The 20,790-nt window shown below is 38.0% G+C and overlaps 1 protein-coding gene across 6 annotated transcripts in view; it reads left to right on the top strand.

Annotated features, from left to right (window-relative positions):
- SPATA6L (spermatogenesis associated 6-like) overlaps positions 1 to 20,790 on the top strand; it is a 64,723-nt gene that overhangs the window by 9,966 nt on the left and 33,967 nt on the right. For 5 of the 6 annotated variants that reach the window (XM_010860709.1, XM_010860712.1, XM_010860714.1 and 2 more), the window contains 3 exons: positions 911 to 959; positions 4,792 to 4,833; positions 18,872 to 18,996. In XM_010860709.1, the coding sequence (XP_010859011.1) occupies positions 911 to 959; positions 4,792 to 4,833; positions 18,872 to 18,996 (216 nt within the window). The remainder of the gene's footprint in view (positions 1 to 910; positions 960 to 4,791; positions 4,834 to 18,871; positions 18,997 to 20,790) is intronic. The other variant, XM_010860713.1, reaches the window with a different exon arrangement.

The following is a 20,790-nucleotide window of genomic DNA, read 5'->3' as shown; positions in this document are numbered from 1 at the left end:
TGCAAGGAGATCCAACCAGTCCATTCTAAAGGAGATCAGTCCTGGGTGTTCTTTGGAAGGAATGATGCTAAAGCTGAAACTCCAGTACTTTGGCCACCTGATGCAAAGAGCTAACTCATTGGAAAAGACTCTGATGCTGGGAGGGATTGGGGGCAGGAGGAAAAGGGGACGACAGAGGATGAGATGGCTGGATAGCATCACTGACTCAATGGCCTGAGTCTGAGTGAACTCTGGGAGTTGGTGATGGACAGGGAGGCCTGGCATGCTGCAATTCATGGGGCTGCAAAGAGTCAGACACGACTGAGCGACTGAACTGAACTGAACTGAACTGAGACAGGTATCACAGTGTTTTTCTTGTGGTTCATGATATACCTAAAACTCATGAGGCTCTCTCTCTTTTGTTATTTTTGGATTCTGTGGGAGTCTAGCTATGAGTATTTAGCTTTTGTTTTGTGTTACGCTTAGAATTTTTATGTATGTTCCTTTTTAGCACAACCAGTTGTTTGGGAAGAGAAGTCATTCATTCAGTTAACATATAGTGAATATCTGTTGTATTCAGGATGTTTTTCTAGATACTCAAACAAGACTGTTTGAGGTTGATATCAGATGTGCTTTTAGGAACAGACTGTGGGGCCAGGTCGAGTGGATGACATTTTGAACATGTGGTAGTTTCAGCCAACTCAAATTTTCCTTGTTGTTTGTATTGTGTTAATTCTTATTCATTTCCTCTGTAGTCACTTGTTGAACTTTTAACCACATAGCTGTTATAGGCACTCCTTTTGAATCCTAAAGTGTCATATGGCTGGATTTGATATGTGTTAATAATTTTGAAGAAAATGATCTAAATTTTATATAAGTATATATTAATAAAACTTGGAAGATTTATTTCCCCCATTTTTTTCCCCTATAGGTATTTGAAAATGCAATAGATCCTGGAGCTGTAGCAGACATTTTAGAAAGTAGGTACTCCCCTCTACACCCCCTGCCCCAAAAGAGAGTGAGAGACTATTGTGTATATGTAATTCATAGATATAAAATTCTGTTGTATTCTAAGTTGTGATACTTCCATATTTAACCCATATTTATGTTCATGATAGTCTGTAAAATTTGAATCATGTTAACTGAATTGCAAACCATTTTCTAGATATAGATGGGATTTACTAGATGGTATGATTCTGTTTTTTATTTTATTGCAATTAAATGATTTTTATATCTTAACATAGTTATGTAACCATCACCATAATCAATTTTACATTTTCATCACCATAAAAAGAAGCTATATACCCATTCTTCCTCATCCCTTCCAGCCCTAGACAACTACTAACTAAACTATATGCCTCTATAGATTTGCTTATTCTGGATATATTTCATATAAATGGAATTATATAATATGTGGTCATTTGTAACTGGCTTCTTTAACTTAGCATAACATTTCTAAGATTCTTCCTGCTACAACATGTGTCAATATTTGACTTCTTTTTATATCTTCATGGATCAGGGATCAAACATGTGTCTCCTGCATTGGCAGGTGGATTCTTTACCACTGTGCCACCAGGGGAGCACTAACTCAAAGATCTTTGGTTTTTTCTAAGAGTTTTATCATTTTAGCTGTTACATTTAGGTCTATAGTACATATTGAGTTGATTTTTATAAATGGCAAGTTCTTTGGAAGGAATGATGCTAAGGCTGAAACTCCAGTACTTTGGCCACCTCATGCAAAGAGTTGACTCATTGGAAAAGACTCTGATGCTGGGAGGGATTGGAGGCAGGAGGAGAGGGGGACAACAGAGGATGAGATGGCTGGATGGCATCACTGACTCAATGGGACGTGGGTCTGGGTGAACTCCGGGAGTTGGTGATGGACAGGGAGGCCTGGTATGCTGCAATTCATGGGGTCCCAAAGAGTAGGACACGACTGAGTGACTGAACTGAACTGAAGGGTCCAACTTCAGTCTCTCCCATCTGGATAGCCAGTTGTCTTCACACCATTATTACCAAGAGTATTTTTTCCCCATTGAATAGTCTTAACACTCTTGTTGAAAATCAACTGACTATAAGTGTGAGGGTTTTTTTGGAGGGTCTCAATTCTATTTCATTGATTGATGTATCTGTCATTATGCTGGTGCCACACTATTTTGTTTATTATAGCTTTATGGTTAGTTTTAAAACCAGGAAGTTCTTTTTCAAGATTGTTTTTCCTATTTGGGTTCCCTTAGTTTGCCATATGAACTTTAGGATCAGCTTGTCAGTTTGCAAAGAAGCCAACTGGAAAGTTGATAGGCATTGATAGACTGCATTGAACCTGTAGATCATCTTGGAGAATATTGGCATCTTAACAATATTAAGTCTTCCAATCATGGCATGGCTTGTGGTGATAATTAATTGAATATAAGGAATTTAGAAACTGAGATAGATGAAGTGCAACACATTACCTTTGGGGTGATGGTTGAAAAGAATATAATCCTCCCTCCTGTTTGGAAAACAAAATTATGGGCTGTCTTGGCTTTTAATTTTCTTGGCATTTAAAATTTTGTTCTTACATATTCATGTTTTTCTTAAGTCTACACAGGAAGAATTTTACTTTTATGGTATGTATTTTTTAGCTTTTTTTTTTTAGCTTTTTTGAGATGTAACTGATATACAACATTGTGTAAGTTTAAGGTGTACAACATGTGGATTTGATACTCAGGTATTTTGCAAAATGATTACTACAGTAGTGTTAGGTTATACCTCTATCACATCACATAATTACCTTTTTTTTTTTGTGGTGAGAACATTTAAGATCTACTCTCAGTAACTTTCAGGTATATAATACAGTATTATTAAGTGTAATCACCATTATTGTCTATATTAAAATGTTTTCACTTCTAATATTTTGTGGGAATTATTTTTACTGATTTTTATTGTTATATCATTTGTATTTTAAATTACTTTTAATATTTGAATTTTATTCTTATCCTTATAGACCTTATCCTTATAAAACATATCCTTGTTGTTCAGTTGCCAAGTCGTGTCTGACTCTTTGCAACCCAATGGACCAGAGCAAGCCAGGCCTCCCTGTCCGTCACTGGAGTTTGTCCAAGTTCATGTTCATTGAATTGGTGATGCCATCCAACCATCTCAATCCTCTGTTGCCCTCTTCTCCTTCTGCCTTAAATCTTTCCAGCATCAGGGTCTTTTCCAATGAGTCAGCTGTTGGCATCAGGTGGCCAAAGTATTGGAGCTTCAGCATCAGTCCTTCCAAAGAGCATTTAGGGTTGATTTCCTTTAGGATTGACTGGTTTGATCTCCTTGCAGTCCAAGGGACTCTCAAGAGTCTTCTCCAGCACCACAATTTGAAAGCATCAATTCTTTGGCACTCTGCCTTCTTTATGGTCTGCCTCTCACATCTGTACATGACTGCTGGAAAGACCATAACTTTGACTGTATGGACCTTTGTTGGAAAAATGATGTCTTTGCTTTTTAATATACTATCTAGGTTTGTCATAGTTTTCCTTTCAAGAACCAAGCGTCTTCCAATTTCATGGCTATAGTCACCATCTGCAGTGATTTTGGGCCCAAGAAAAGGAAATCTCTTACTGCTTCCACCTTTTCCCGTTCTATTTGCCATGAAGCAATAGGACTGGATGCCATGGTCTTAGTTTTTTTAATATTGAATTTTAAGGCAGCCTTTTCATACTCCTCTTTCACCCTCATCAAGAGGCTCTTTAGTTCCTCTTCAGTTTCTGCCATTAGAAGTGGTATCATCTGCATATCTGAGGTTGTTGATATTTCTCTCGCCAGTCTTGATTCCAGCTTGTAACTCATCCAGCCTGGCATTTTGAGTGATGTGCTCTGCATATAAGTTAAATAAACAGGGTGACAATAATAAACAGCCTTTTCATACTCCTTTCTCAATTTTGAACCAGTCAGTTGTTTCGTATAAGGTTCTAACTGTTGCTTCTTGACCTGCATACAGGTTTCTGAGGAGACAGTAAGATGGTCTGGTATTCCCATCTCTTCAAGAGTTTTCCACAGTTTGTTATGGTTCACACAGTCACAGGCTTTAGCGTAGTCAATGAAACAGCAGTAGTTGTTTTTCTGGAATTCCCTTGCTTTCTCTATGATCCAGTGAATGTTGGCAATTTAAACTTTTGTTCCTCTGCCTTTTCTAAACCCAAATTGTACATCTGGAAGTTCTCATTCAAGTACTGCTGAACCTAGCTTGATGGATTTTGACTATAACCTTACTAGCATAGGAAGTGAGCACAATTGTCCAGTAGTTTAAATATTCTTTAGTACTCCCCTTCTTGGGAATTGGGGTGAAGGTTGACCTTTTCCAGTCCTGTGGCCACTCCTGGGTTTTCCAAACTTGCTAACATATTGAGTATAGACACTATTTCTAAATATATTTTGAACTCAGGAAAGATAAAAAATTGTTGTTTTATTTATATAGTCAAATAGCATACTCTTTTAAGCAAGGTAAGTTTTTATGGGTTAATGGATAACAGTATTTTGACTTTTAAAATGAAAAATATATTGTTATTTTGGTGATTTATGAATACATTTTTGAGAGAGAAAATATCACATTTTGTCGATACTTTTCAGGGGACAAAATCTATTTTTATAACTCAGTTATTCTTACCACATGTCCCAATATGTTGGGTCTAGAAATACCTGATTCATTGGTGGTATGCCACTTATTATTATTTTAGTAATATAAATAGGGTGTTATGGCAGTTTTACACTTAGTAATTAATGAAAAACTCTGACAATATTCTGAAGTATTAAAATCTAATTTTTTCTTTTTAGGCTTTCTAACCAGATTTGAGTTAATACAGCTAGTGTCTCCAGGTAATGTGCCAATAAATGAATTTCTAAATTAGTTTTGTTGTTGTTTTTGTCATTGAGTCGCTAAGTCATGTCCGACTTTTTGCGACCCTATGGATTGTAGCACACCAGGCTCCTCTCTCCTCCACTGTCTCCCAGAGTTTGCTCAAATTCATACCCATTGAATTGGTGATGCTATCTAACAATTTTAAAAGGATTTTGGCATGACACAATTGTGACTTGCATTTAAAAGTTGTGCTTTCTGTAACACATGCTCCCTCTCCCCAACTGGTCTATTGAATTTTTCCCACTTTCAGAAGAGTAACTTTATGGCTTTGATATATTAGTAATCATAACTTGAACTGGTTCTTTGACTTTCCACTTTTTCACAGTTTTATGTAATAATTATCAAGTAATTTTTTTAGTCCCAACTCAGCTTCTTTCAAATATTTGCTTTTGACAGTGTTGTAATTTGTGGAGTGAGTGAGTGAGTGAGTGTGTGTGTGTGTGTGTGTGTGTGTCTGAGTTTAGCCCAAAGCCATCTTCTCTGTTGATGCTAGAACAGGGTTGACAAACTACAGCCCCCAGGCCAAATCTAGCTGTGGTTTGTTTTTGTATGACCCATGAGCTGGGATTGGCTTCCACATTTTAAAGAACTGAGATTTACTCATATACTATAAAATTCACCATTTTCAAGTATATTCAGTTATTTTTAGTATGTTCACAAGATTGTGTAGCCATCACCACTTATCTAGTTTTAGAATTTTTATTCCCTCCAAAGAAACCTTGTACTCATTAGCACTCACTCTTCATTCTTTCTTCCTCCCAACCCCTGGCCACCACTAATCTAATTTCTGTCTCTAGTTGATTTTCTCATACTGGACTTTTCATGTAAATGGAATTAGGCAATTTGTGCCCTTTATGTCTGACTTCTTTCAGTTAGCAAAATGTTTTCAAAGTTCATCCTTGTAGCATATATCAGTACTTCATTCCTTTTTATGACTAATGATCTTTTATATGAATATGCCATATTTTGTTTATCTACTCATCAATTAATGGACATTAGAGTTGTTTCCAATGTTTGGATATTATGAGTAGCACTTCTGTGAACATTCCTGTACAAGTTGTGTAGGTATGTGTTTTTAGTTCTCTTATATTTGGTTATATACCTAGGAGTAGAATTGATAGATCATATGGTAATTCCATGTTTAGCTTTTTAAGGAACTGCCAGCCAAACTGTCTGTGGTTTTTACATTTTTAAATGGTTGAAAAAAAAATCACAATAATGTCATCTTGTAAAACATGAAATTATATGAAATTCAAATTTCATCATCTGTGATGTTTTTATCCACACTCCTTCATAGAAGTGTTTATGGCTGCTTTTGTGTTAGTTACAGTGAGAGTTGACTAGTTGTGACTATATGGCTTTCAAAGCTTAAAATACTTTACTCTCTGGCCCTTTGCAGAAAAAGTTTGTGACCTCTGTGCAAGAATCATGGGACTTGAGGAGGAAAGCATTCTGTAATGCCTTTGTTTTGTGTTATGCAAGAGACCTGAGCTAATGAGAGCAAGTAGTAACTGCCACCTGGTGACACCAATTCTCAGAGTTTCTCAGTGTGGCTGATTATCTGGTGATTTTAAAGTCTGTGTGTGTATGTGAGAAAGAGAGAGGATACCTAAAACTCAGAAACATTTCACATACGCTTCTGGTCTTTGCTACCATACATTTTACCTTTTCCCTTACCAACTTCCCAGTTTTGACTTGTAAAAAGCACTCCCAAATTATGAAGGAACCTTTATTTATGTTTTGGTGATACTTGGTGGTCATGTTTCTTGATACTTTTCTGTGGTTAGAACATATGGATATGGATTTTTTAAGTAAATAAGGTCATATATACTGTCTTTTACTAGCTTCGCCAACTGTATGTCACTGTTATATTGTACTTTTTTAAAACTAACTTTTATGTATTTATTTATTTTGTTTTTGGCGGTGCTGGGTCTTTGAAGCTGTGTGGCCTTTCTCTAACTGTGGCGAGCAGTGGCTACTCTTCATTGCAGTGTGTGGGCTTCTCATTGCGCTGAGTTCTCTTGTTGCTGAGCACAGGATCTAGGGTGCACAGGCTTCAGTAGTTGCAACACATGGGCTTCGTAGTTGTGGTTCCCAGGCTCTAGAGCACAGGCTCAATAGCTGTGGTGCATAGGCTTAGTTGCTCCCATGGCATGTGGAATCTTCCCAGATCAGGGATCAAACCTGTGTCTCCTGCATTGGCAGGCAGATTCTTTACCATTGAATCTTACCAGGGAAGTCCTTATATTGTAATTTTTAAAAACAGGCCAAAAAGCATTATTTTTTATATCATAAAATAATTTCATGAATTTATTTGTGCTTTTATAGGTCTATAAGAAGTATGTAAATAATATTTTTTGTTTTACTTTTTCACTCTAAATTGTTACATATAGGTAACTTATTTGTCATTTTCAATAGCTATGTATTTTCCATAGCATTACTATGAACCTTAAAGTCATATTGTTGAACATTAGGATTTCTTTGTCTTTGTTTGTCTTTATATTTATAACAATTTTTTCTCTTGATATATTTGTAAAGAATAGAATTGCTAGATTGAACCATATCTTATAAAAACCTGGGAGTAAACTGATCCCTGGCAAGTTTCCATTATTTTTACTGCATTTAACATTATATAGTGTGCTTGCTCCCCATACCCTGGCTAATGCTGGATACTATCATTTGGATTTTTTTGTGTTTAAAAAGTATGTAATAATTTCTTTAAAATATATTTTACCATATTTTTGGTCTCTTCTTTTTAGATATGATTTGTGACAACCTTAACATTTTAAATTTATTTCTTAAAAGTTTCCACTTTCCTATATTATAGTTTGTTTTGTTTCCTTCTGTATAACGTGATAGTCAGTGTCCTTTGATTACCTCTGGAGCAATGTCTGGATATAAACATTGCATTTTGGTGTAAATTCCTGAAAGTTTTAAATCCGTTATACTTAAAAGTCAGACATGACTGAGCGACTTCACTTTCACTTTTCACTTTCATGCACTGGAGAAGGCAATGGCACACCACTCCAGTCCTCTTGCCTGGAAAATCCCATTGACGGAGGAGCCTGGTAGGCTGCAGTCCATGGGGTCGCTAAGAGTCAGACACGACTGAGCGACTTCATTTTCACTTTTCACTTTCATGCCTTGGAGAAGGAAATGGCAACCCACTCCAGTGTTCTTGCCTGGAGGATCCCAGGGACGGGGGAGCCTGGTGGGCTGCCGTCTATGTGGTCCCACAGAGTTGGATACGACTGAAGTGACTTAGCAGCAGCAGCAGATACTTAATACATATGTTTGCATTATTTTAATATTTCATTGTGTGAAATTTTCTTTTTCTTAAGAAAGCATGGGAGAAGGAGGTGAGCCTGGCAGATACCTCAGCTAAAGCAGAGGTGGCTGTGGAGGCTTTTCTGAAGACTGTGGCGCTGCTCACTGTGGTGGTTTTGAAGCAGATCAAGGGCCCCAATGGAGTGGACCCAGAGTCTGACGTTCTTTCTTCTTCTTCTTGGTTTATTGGCCAAGGCAGGTCCTAAAAACAGACAAGAACCCTAAGATCTCAGTGGGTCTGGGGATGGACACTCTTATATATGTCTGTTGTTTCTTAGGTAGGCAGAACAGAGCGAAGAAAGTGACAGGCTAAAATCAGGGCATTGAGTTTTTAATTTGACCTAGTTTTGTGTTCAAACATATATCATAAGTGGCAAGTTATATTGTAGTTTGCTAATGAAATAGAAGCAGGACCAGGTCTTATTTAATTTTTTGTGAGTTAAAAAAGTTACCCAATAGCTAAATATTCTTATGGTAAAAATTTTAACTAACTAAATTATATAAAATAGTAAAAGGCCATATTCATCAACAATATTCATTGAAATAATTGCTATTAACAATTTGTTGTTTTTTTATGCCTTTTATAATGCATTTAATATATATAATGTATTTAGTATATTCAACCAATCCTAAAATATATAGATATATAGACAAACACACACTCACATATGAGTACATAAATATTAAATATATCTAATATTTAGTATATGTATATATACACATATCTATGCATATATATATTATATATATATATATAATATATATAGGTTGAATATGTATTTCCTGAAACTTCAGATATATTTTTGACTGCCATTTGTTTTTTACTTGACTAGAAATCCATCTGTGAGAATGTTGCAAGAATAGTTCAAAACTGTAATGACTGGAGAGTGTTAAAACTGAATGCATGGTTATGGGTTATAACTTAGAATTAATCAGATATAAAAGATACAAAGTGAAGGCTTTATTACACTTGTCTTCTTTTTCTTTATTATCCTTCAATTTCAGATTGTAATTTTAGTGAGATTAAACTCGAATCGTTCAATAGAATTAATTTTGTTCGGCTTCAAATAAATATAGGTTGATCCATTAATTTGTGCAACATCTGTTTATTGGACGTATACTCAGAAAATGCTCTACCCTGTGCCACTTCTTGGTATTATGCTGGTGGCACCAGGCATAGAGTGGTGATATGTGAGCCCTCTAGATCTGCTGGTTCTTGATACTAGGTAATTAAGTAAAAATGACTTGCTTTAAGTCTCAAGTGGACTGTGCTGTGGGGTCACATGGGCCACATTTAGGTTCTCAGGGATCAATTCTTCATTGGCTGAATTGTTACTTTTTAATTTTGTTGTCAGTATTACTGTGTCTGATACTTTTTCATAGTACTAAGACATATTCTGACCGTTAAGTTTCTGAGATAAGTACCTCAGATTTGCATAGGACTGTACTGCTAAAGAATGAAGAAATCTAGTAATTCGGCTTAGAAGCAATAAAAACTCCTGGGTCTTCAGTTTACAAAGATGGGAAAAAGCAAATAGACACGGGTGGGGCAGCATAATCCTATTTGACAGTGAGCTTGGTGCTTTCTTTTATTGACCTCTTAAATAAAAACTTCTACTTTGGGATAAGTCATGTATATTCAGTCCAGCTTTTAACATACTCTTTTAATGGGCACCCATTCCCTGAATCAGAGCTTGATTTTAAATGGCAACCCACTCCAGTGTTCTTGCCTGGAGAATCCCAGGGACGGGGGAGCCTGGTGGGCTGCCATCTATGGCGTTGCACAGAGTCGGACACGACTGAAGCGACTTAGCAGCAGCAGCAGCAGCAGCAGCAGTGATGTTTACTAGGCATTAGCAAGGAAAGAACTCCTGCCTCAGATGATCTGTTTGTTTGGTTTTTTAAGAATTTATATATATATTTATATATATATATATATATTGGTCTTTGTTGTGTTGCACGGGCTTCTCATTGCAGTGGTTTCTCTTGCTGCAGAGCATTGGCTCTAGGCACATGGGTTTCAGGAGCTGCAGCACACAGGTGGGCTCAGTAGTTGTGGTGCACAGGCTTAGTTGCTCCACAGCATGTGGAATCTTCCTGGACCAGGGATTGAACCTATGTCTCCTGTTTTGGCAGGTGGATTCTCATCCACTGTGCCACCAGGGAAGTCCAGTGATCTGGTTTTGAATTCTTACTTTGCCATGTGGCATTAGGACAAGTGTCTTCAACTCTCAGAGCCTCAGTTACCTGTAAAGAGGTAATCAAATGAGACTCCATACTGGGAAACAAGCTGTCAGTTCTGATGTGCTCTATAAATGTTAGCTATTTCTAGAACCAGTATTATTATTAAAGTTATTATTTCTCTTGAAGTCTCATTTGTTTCATTTTCTGGGGAGATCTTTCTCACTGATGGCATTGATGACCTCCCTATCTGTGCCATTAGATTATTAAGAACACAGAGCTCTTTCAGACATTTCACTTGGCCTATTAGACTTGCTCAGCCTGTACATATGTTTATTTATTACTTTTAACCTTGGCTCTTGCTGTAACATCCCCTTGGTGTTCTGTCATTTTCACACTGGGTGGCAGTTTGGATCTTTAGAAGATGAGCAAACCAGAGAGACAGAATTGAAAAGCTTTACCGCCTTCTGTTTTTATAACCCTATTTCAGTCTCACTTATTTTTTTTCAGTTTCTTTTTATTTCTGTGATTCCAAAGATAGCAGAACTCACTTTCAATTCTTGGACCTCCCATTTTTATCTTAATTCCTGCTAAATGTAGGAATAATAAGCAGTAACTATCACTTTGAATACAGTGATAAGAACTAGCCAAAACATATGAAAGAAAAAAGGAAAAGCCCGTGATAGAGCATCACACCATGCATCCACATATTCTTGGTAGGAACATATGGCTGAAAACACACGATGTTCATGGAGGCCAGTAGTGCTGGGAACACTGCTGGGCTGCTGTCACAGAGCATTTGTGATCATGGGAGGTAAAGCCACTCTCTGTGCTCTGCTTCACATGTTTGTCATTTGTCCTCACAGTAGACCTAAGGGACAAGTGCTGTTATGAGTTCTGCATTTCCCTGAAGAGGAAAAGGAAGTTAAGAAATATACATGATTTACTCAAAGTCACATAGCTGGTAATTGCTGAAACAACGATTTGAACCAGCTCTGTCTGAACCTAGAAATAGTTTTTTACCACTGTGGTCTGAGCTTCATTAAAAAGTTGTGTTTTGTTGCTAATAATGGGTGAGGAAATTGTTATTTCACTTCCCGTTTTCAGGTGGCACTTTTGAGCCCTGATATGAGGAAGTCTATTTCTGGCCAACAAAGGTAGGAGGTCATACCCATCACAGAAAGTGTTTTAAAAGGCGCATTGACAAAACAAGGCCTGGATGAAACTAGTGAAGTAGAAGATTGATTTTAGAATTCCACCCACTTTCCCACCTCTCTCCCTATCTTCCTCTGAATCATCATTTTATTTTATTTATTTTGGCCAAGTTGCGTGGCGTATAGAATGCGGGATCTTAGTTCTATGACCAAGGATTGAACCCGTGCCCTCCTGCAGTGGAAATGCTGAGTCCTAACCACTGGACTGCCACAGAATTCCCTTTATCATCATTTTAAATTGTATGCTTATTTGAATAATTGTTTAATAATTACAGACTGTAAGTGTCAGGAGGACAGGTCTTGTATCCATCTTGTTCAGTATCATCCATCCAGTGTCTAGAACTCCTGGCACATAGTATGTTCTCAATGCATATTTCTTGAATGTATGAATGAAAAGAAATTATTAAAAAATGAATGTATGATAAGATTGGCAGAGATTTTAGAGAACATTTAGTCTGTGTCTCCCTCTTTTTTTTCTTTTTTTTACAGTTGTGGAAACTCAGTCTTACAGAGCGGAACTAGTACCTACTGAGTGGTTAATGTATTAATCATTACGTTCATTCATTCAAGAAGCAGTTATAAAATAGTACTCACTATGCCCAGGCACATTTCATAGGCTTGGGACAGGGTTGCTGCACTTTACCACTCCTTTCTTTCTTTTTGTAAATTTTATTTTTAATTGGAGGATAATTGCTTTACAGTGTTGTATTGTTTTCTGCTGTACAAGAACATGAATTAGCTAAGAGTATATATATATCCCCTCCCTCTTGAACCTCCCTCTCACCCTTCCCCCCATCCCACTCATCTAGGTTTCCACTCATTTCTGGACATTGTGATTCAGTTTTAATATGTCTGTCTTGAATGATATCTCAAGGGACCTATGAAAGATGCTGACAGTATGATTCCTTTTCAGGCAAGATTGTTTTGGCTGAGCCCTGTACTAGTAACTGACACCTAAGCTCACACCTTTCTAGGGACAATCTTGGCACGAATTTAATGATGAATGGAAGGGTTACTGCTTTCATGGAGCGTTCATGGTAGCAGATGATGAATGAATGCCTGAACAAAAATAGCAGTTCGTGATAACTATTAGGTTGAAAATAATATAGGGGGATATGGTAGGGAGTGACAGGCTCCTGTAGGTTGGGTTGCTCCCTTTCTAATGAGGTGACATTTAAACCAAGATCTGTCATTCACTGATAAACCTAGACAGTGTGTTGAAAAGTAGAGACATTACTCTGCCAACAAAAGTCTGTATAGTCAAGACTATGGTCTTCCCAGTGGTCAAATATGATTATGAGAGCTGGACCTTAAAGAAGGCAGAGTGCTGAAGAATTGATGCCTTCAGACTGTGGTGCTGGAGAAGACTCCTCAGAGTCCCTTGGACAACAGGGAGATTAATCTTAAGTCAACCTTAAGTCAATCTTAATGGAAATCAACCCTGAATCCTCACTGGAAGGACTGATGCTGAAGTTGAAACTCCAGTATTTTGGGCATCTAATATGAACAGTTTCTTGTGATCCACACAGTCAAAACGTTTTGGCATAGTCAATAAAGCAGAAGTAGAAAGTTTTTTTGGAACTCTCTTGCTTTTTCGTTGATAAAATGGATGTTGGCAATTTGATCTCTAGTTCCTCTGCCTTTTATAAATCCAACTTGAACATCTCGAAGTCCACAGTTCACGTACTGTTGAAGCCTGGCTTGGAGAATTTTGAGCATTACTTTGCTAGCATGTGAGATGAGTGCAATTGTGCGGTAGTTTGAGCACTCTTTGGCATTACCTTTCTTTGGGATAGGAATGAAAATGGACCTTTTCCAGTCCTGTGGCCACTGCTGAGTTTTCCAAATTTGCTGGCATATTGAGTGCAGCACTTTCACAGCATCATCCTTTAGGATTTGAAATAGCTCAACTGGAATTCCATCACCTCCATTAGTTTTGTTCATAGTGATGCTACTGAAGGCCCACTTGACTTCCCATTCCAGGATGTCTGGCTCTAGGTGAGTGATCATGCCATCATGATTATCTGGGTCATGAAGATCTTTTTTGTTAGTTCTTCTGTGTATCTTCTGTGTATTCTTGCCACCTCTTCTGCTTCTGCTAGGTCCATACCATTTCTGTCCTTTATTGAGCCCATTTTTGCATGAAATGTTCCCAGTATCTCTAATTTTCTTGAAGAGATCTCTAGTTTTTCCCATTCTATTGTTTTCCTCTATTTCTTTGCATTGATCACTGAGGAAGGCTATCTTATCTCTCCTTGCTATTCTTTGGAACTCTGCATTCAGATGGGTATATCTTTCCTTTTCTCCTTTGCCTTTAGCTTCTCTTCTTTTCATAGCTATTTGTAAGGTCTCCTCAAACAACCATTTTGCCTTTTTGCATTTCTTTCCCTTGGGGATGGTCTTGATCACTACCTCTTGTACAATGTCACGAACCTCCACCCATGGTTCTTCAGGCACTCTATCAGATCTAATCCCTTGAATCTAATTGTCACTTCCACTGTATAATCCTAAGGGATTTTATTTAGGTCATACCTAAATGGTCTAGTGGTTTTCCCTACTCAATTTAAGTCTGAATTTGGCAATAAGGAGTTCATTATCTGAGCCAGTCATCTTCTGGTCTTGTTTTTGCTGACTGTGTCGAGCTTCTCCATCTTTGGCTGCAAAGAATATAATCAGTCTGATTTCAGTACTGACCATCTGGTGATGTCCATGTGTAGAGTTGTCTCTTGTGTTGTTGGAAGAGGGTGTTTTCTATGACCAGTGTGTTCTCTTGGCAAAACTCTATTAGCCTTTGTCCTGCTTCATTCTGTACTCCTAGGCCAAATTTGCCTGTTACTGCAGGTATTTCTTGACTTCCTACTTTTACATTCCCATCCCCTATAATGAAAAGGACATTTTTTTTGGATGTTAGTTCTAAAAGGTCTTGTAGGTCTTCATAGAACCATTTAATTTCAGTCTCTGGTCGGAGCATGGACTTGGATTATTGTGATATTGAATGGTTTGCCTTGAAAATGAACAGAGATCATTCTGTTGTTTTTGAGATTGCATCCAAGTACTGCATTTCGGGCTCTTTTGTTGACTATGAGGGGTACTCCAGTTCTTCTAAGGGATTCTTGCCCACAGTAGTAGATATAATGGTCATCTGAGTTAAATTCATCCGTTCCAGTCCATCTTAGTTCACTGATTCATAAAATGTCAATGTTCACTCTTGCCATTTCCTGTTTGACCATTTCCAATTTGCCTTGAATCATGGACCTAACATTCCAGGTTCCTATTCAATATTGCTCTTTACAGCATCAGACTTTACTTCCATCACCAGTCACTTCCACAACTGGGTAGTGTTTTTGCTTTGGCTCTTTCTTTTCATTCTTTCTGGAGTTATTTCTCCACTGATCTCCAGTAGCATATTGGGCACCTACCGACCTAGGGAGTTCATCTTTCAGTGTTGTATCTTTTTGCCTTTTCATACTGTTCATGGGGTTCTTAAGGCAAGAATACTGAAGTGGTTTGCCATTCCCTTCTCCAGTAGACCACATTTTGTCAGAACTCTCCACCATGACCCATCCATCTTGGGTGGCCTTACACAGCATGGCTCATAGTTCATTGAGTTAGACAAGGCTGTGGTCCATGTGATCAGATTGGTTAGTTTCCTGTGATTGTGGTTTTCAGCCCTCTGATGGAGAAGGATAAGAGGCTTATGGGAGCTTCCTGATGGGAGAGACTGACTGAGGGGGAAACTGGGTCTTATTCTGATCACTGGGTCCATGCTCAGTAAATCTTTAATCCAATTTTCTGTTGAAAGGCAGGGCTATATTCCCTCCCTTTTTGACCTGAGACCAAACTATGGTGGAGGAAAAATAAAGGAAAACAATAGAATGGGAAAGACTAGAGATCTCTTCAAGAAAATTAGAGATACTGGGAACATTTCATGCAAAAATGGGCTCAATAAAGGACAGAAATGGTATGGACCTAGCAGAAGATATTAAGAAGAGGTGGCAAGGATACACAGAAGAACTATACAAAAAAGATCTTCATGACCCAGATAATCATGATGGCATGATCACTCACCTAGAGCCAGACATCCTGGAATGGGAAGTCAAGTAGGCCTTCAGTAGCATCACTATGAACAAAACTAATGGAGGTGATGGAATTCCAGTTGAGCTATTTCAAATCCTAAAGGATGATGCTGTGAAAGTGCTGCACTCAATATGCCAGCACATTTGGAAAACTCAGCAGTGGCCACAGGACTGGAAAAGGTCTGTTTTCATTCCAATCCCAAAGAAAGGCAATGCCAAAGAGTGCTCAAACTACCGCACAATTGCACTCATCTCACATGCTAGCAAAGTAATGCTCAGAATTCTCCAAGCCAGGCTTCAACAGTACGTGAACTGTGGACTTCGAGATGTTCAAGTTGGATTTATAAAAGGCAGAGGAACTAGAGATCAAATTGCCAACATCCATTGTATCATCGAAAGAGCAAGAGAGTTCCAGAAAGACTTCTGCTTTATTGACTATGCCAAAGCCTTTGACTGTGTGGATTACCACAAACTGTGGAAAATTCTTAAAGAAATGGAAATACAGACCACCTGACCTGCCTCTTGAGGAATCTGTATGTAGGTTAGGAAGCAACAGAACTGGATATGGAACAACAGACTTTTGAAATCGGGAGAGGAGTACGTCAAGGCTGTATGTTTTCACCCTGCTTATTTAACTTATATGCAGAGTACATCTTGAGAAATGCTGGGCTGGATGAAGCACAAGCTAGAATCAAGATCTCCAGGAGAAATATCACCAACCTCAGATGATATCACCCTTATGGCAGAAAGTGTAGAAGAACTAAAGAACTTTTTGATGAAAGTGAAAGAGGAGAGTGAAAAAGTTGGCTTAAAGCTCAGCATTCAGAAAACTAAGATCATAGTGTCTTGTCCCATCACTTCATGGGAAATAGATGGGGAAACAGTCTCAGACTTTATTTTTTGGGGCTCCAAAATCACTGCAAATGGTGCCTTCAGCCATGAAATTAAAAGAGGCTTGCTCCTTGTAAGAAAAGTTATGACCAACCTAAACAGCATATTAAAAAGCGAGACATTACTTTGCCAACCTAGGTCCATATAGTCAAAGGTGTAGTCAACAGATGTAGTCAACAGGACTTACTAATGCATATCTATAAGGAGTGAAAGAGTGGAACAAAGGATAGAGCCTGGAGTATTGGGTTGATTAACTAGATCTGGTTCCTCTAATAGGAAGGTAGAGGAGAGCTTATTTGTGGAAAAAATCAAGTTCTCTTTTGGACCTGTTTTGTTGGAGATGGGCTTCCCCGGGTGGCGCTAGTGGCACTAGTGGTAAAGAACCTGCCAATGCAGAAGACAGACGCAAGTTCGTTCCCTGAATCAGGAATATCCCCTGGAAGAGACAACGGCAACCCACTCCAGTGTTCTTGCCTGGAGAATCCCATGGACAAAGAAGCCTGGTGGGCTATATAGTCTGTAGTATGTTAGAGATACTGTAAGACATTAACTTGAAAGATAAATAATATCTCAACAGGATGGGAAGGAAGAAAGAATGTTTTATAAGAAATAGCATAAGCTGAGGAAGTACATAGCAGAGGAGGGAAAGACATATCAGTTCATTGTGGCTGGAGCATGTTTTTGAAGGGAGGAGTAGAAAAATATGAAAAATGTAGAATACATTCTTTTTGCACTTTGATCCTTGTTAGAATCTAACATTCATATTAAATGGAATAAGTAGGAAGACATTAAGCCATCAGATTATTTGATGTAAGGTTGATTATTTTGTACATTTGAGATAACAAAAAGTACCCTCATTCAAGTTCATCTCACAAGTAAAGTAAGAGTCACTAAACAGTAAAGCTTCCTCACTGACTACAATTACTTTTTTGATGGTGTTCTTGGTCCAAACCACTGCGTAGCACCTTCTTTGTAGGCAAGGGGGTCTAAGATGGTAGCTTTTCTGTCCTTTAGCTCAGTGATTCTTAATCATATTGCACCTGAAATGATCTTTTGGTGATGAGTATTTTGTATTATCCTTTTGACCATATTGAAGTAATATTCATAGGTAATATGTGCTATGCTAAGTCTCTTCAGTTGTGTTTGACTGCAGTCCCATAGACTGTAGCCCAACAGGGTCCTCTGTCCTTGGGATTTTCTAGGCAAGAATACTGGAGTATATTGCTTCCTCCAGGGGATCTTCCCCACCTAGAGATCAAATCTATATTTCTTATGTTTCCTGCATTGGCAGGCAGGTTCTTCACCACCTGGGAAGCCCCACAGATAATATAACCAACCAACTTTATATAGCTCACTGCAAATAATTTGTGTAATATTCAGCCATAATATAAAGGAGAAGTACAAAGAAAAGTGATTTAAAATAAAATGAGATGTATGCTAACATGTAAATGTTGAGAAAGGTATGGTATTTGGTATATAGTATTTATAGTATTCAATTTTGTAGTATTTGTAGTATTCACAGTGCCGAAAGGATCTTGGTAAAGATTTAGACAAAGCAAAATACAGTTGTTCCTTAGTTTTCATGGTACCTGCATTCCTGAAAATTCAGTGTATTTTTAAATTGTGCAAAAAAAAAAAAAAATGCTTTGTGTTTATATGTAGCAGTTAGGTTCCAGGCTCAGATAATTGTAAAAAGGTCTCTTGCCTGAAAGAATGTCTGTACGATGTTAGAAAGTTATGCAGGAGTGTCTTGGGCATTGCAAGACACTCTGACCTCTGGTTCCTGCCCTTGAAATTTCCCCACAGATTTACAAAACATTCCTGGGGTTGGTATCAGTACTGCTGAGAGCGGCAGCTCTGGCTCTTCTCTAGGCCACTGGGACACTGACATTCCTGCACCACAGAATCTATTGAACCCTAGTCTACACTGTAACCTTTGGGTGAACAGAGCATTGTCTACCTTGTTCCTGTTCTATCCCTAGGACCTGGCCCATGATATGTCCTTAGAAAACATTTGTCAAAGTGAAGAATGGAAGGATGGATGGATGGAAAGAGATGTTCTTTTTTATTTTATTTTGGGGAGCAACCCTTCAGATCAATGATTGGGAAGGCTTTTGAAAATCATGCATGAGATAAAAAGTAGTAGAAGACATCGCCTCTTGAGTACCAGGTGCTGTGATCAAAATATCTGTTTTTATCTGAGTGTCATCTCTGCCATCAACGGTCCAACTTTTATTTAGTTTAAATGATGTAGATACATAATTTTCAGAATATATCTACTCATGCATTTTCTCCTTTATTTGTAGTGTGGCAAGAGTTGGCCTACTATGAAGAAAACACACGGGACTTTCTCTTCCCTGAGCCACGGCTGACACCTTCGCACCCTGGGATGTGTAGGGAGGTGCTCATGAAGACAGTTGAAGGCTTTCCAGTAAGTTACCAGTGCCTAGCTGGGCTTCTGTTGGGAAAGGGATTCTTGGAACCTGAATGTTTTATTGATAATAAATAAATAAGGTGATCCGCTCACCTGTTTGTGGGCGGATCACTTCATCTTGGTTGGTGCCCCTTTATTCTCTTTAGCAGCCCTGATGAGATGCCCACTCAAAGTGCTAAATAATGCTGATTCCCACTATTGGTCTGAGACATGGGAGTCTTGTCTAACCAGGCTAAGTCACTGCCATATTCACATTATCACATAGTTACAAAAGGCTTACTTCTTCCACCTCCTTTTTTTTTTTAAGTTAAATATTTTTAAAGTATAGTTGCTTTATAATGTGTTAGTTTCTTGTGTACAACAAAGTGATTCAGTTATGTATATATGATATATATTATTATTCAGTTATATATATGTAATAATATACACTATTATAATATATATTCTTTTTCACCTTCTTTTCCATTATGGCTTATTACAGAATATTGAATATAGTTCCCTGTGCTATACTAGGACCTTGTTGTTTATTTTATGTATAGTAGTTTGTATCTGCTAATCCCAAACTGTTAATTTATCTCCCCCCTCACCTCTGTTTCTCTGTGGTAATCATAAGTTTGGTAACCATTTATCTGTTTTGTCATCTGCTCTTAATGCAGACTAACTGAAAGACATAGCATCATTTTATTTAATCATAGCTATTGTTTTAGTAACAATAACAGTAAAATAGAGTAGTGCTGCCTGTGTGTGTGCTCCGTTGCTCAGTTGTGTCCAGCTCTCTGTGATGCTGTGGACTGTAGGGCTCCTCTGTACATGAGATTATTCAGGCAGGAATACTAGAGTGAGTTGCCATTTCCTTCTCTGGGAGATCTTCTCAACTCAGGGATCAAACCTGCATCTCCTGCATTGGCAGGTGAACTTGCTTTGGTTTTTTTCATGTGATACCTTATTTTCTTCATAACAGTTCTTAAGTCAGCCAAGGCAGGTATTATGATCTCCACTTAATGGAGGGGAAACTGACAAGAGGTTCACAGGCTGATATTTTTTAAATTTATTTATTTTTAATTGAAGGATAATTGCTTTACAGTGTTGTGTTGGTTTCTGCCATACATCAACATGAATCAGCCATAGGTATACATTTGTCCCCTCCCTCTTGAACCTCTGTCCCACCTCCCACTCCATTCCGCCCTTCTAGACTGTCACGGAACACTAGGTTGAGCTCCTATGTCATACAGCAAATTCCCATTGGCTATCTATTTTCTATATGGTAAAGTATATGTTCCAATGCTACTTTCTCAGTTCGTCCCACCCTTTCTTTCCCCTGCTGTGTCCACAAATCTCTTCTCTATGTCTGTGTCTCTATTTCTGCCCTGCAAATAGGTTCATCAGTACCATTTTTCCAGATTCTGTATATATTCGTTGATATATGATATTTGTTTTTTTCTTTCTGATTTACTTCATTCTGTATAACAGGCTCTAGGTTCATCCACCGCAAGAACTGTCTCAAATTCATTTCTTTCTATGGCTGAGTAATATTCCATTGTATAAATGTACCACAGCTGCTTTATCCGTTCATCTGTTGATGGACATCTAGGGTGCTTCCATGTCCTGGCTACTGTAAACAATGCTGCAGTGAACATTGTGGTACATGTGACAGACTGATATTATTGAGGGATCTTAAAAGATATGGCAGTTACTAGTACAGCAGTTACTGTTTCGGGGGCATTATCTGAACCCAAGTTCAAAATATTAATTTTGTTATTATCTGGGATGATTTTTAACATTGCAGAAACT

Source organism: Bison bison, unplaced genomic scaffold (genome assembly GCF_000754665.1).
Source record: "Bison bison bison isolate TAMUID 2011002044 unplaced genomic scaffold, Bison_UMD1.0 scf7180017864469, whole genome shotgun sequence".
Taxonomy (NCBI): domain Eukaryota; kingdom Metazoa; phylum Chordata; class Mammalia; order Artiodactyla; family Bovidae; genus Bison; species Bison bison.
The sequence above is the reverse complement of the archived record's forward strand: the minus strand, read 5'-3'. Positions and strand labels throughout refer to the sequence as shown.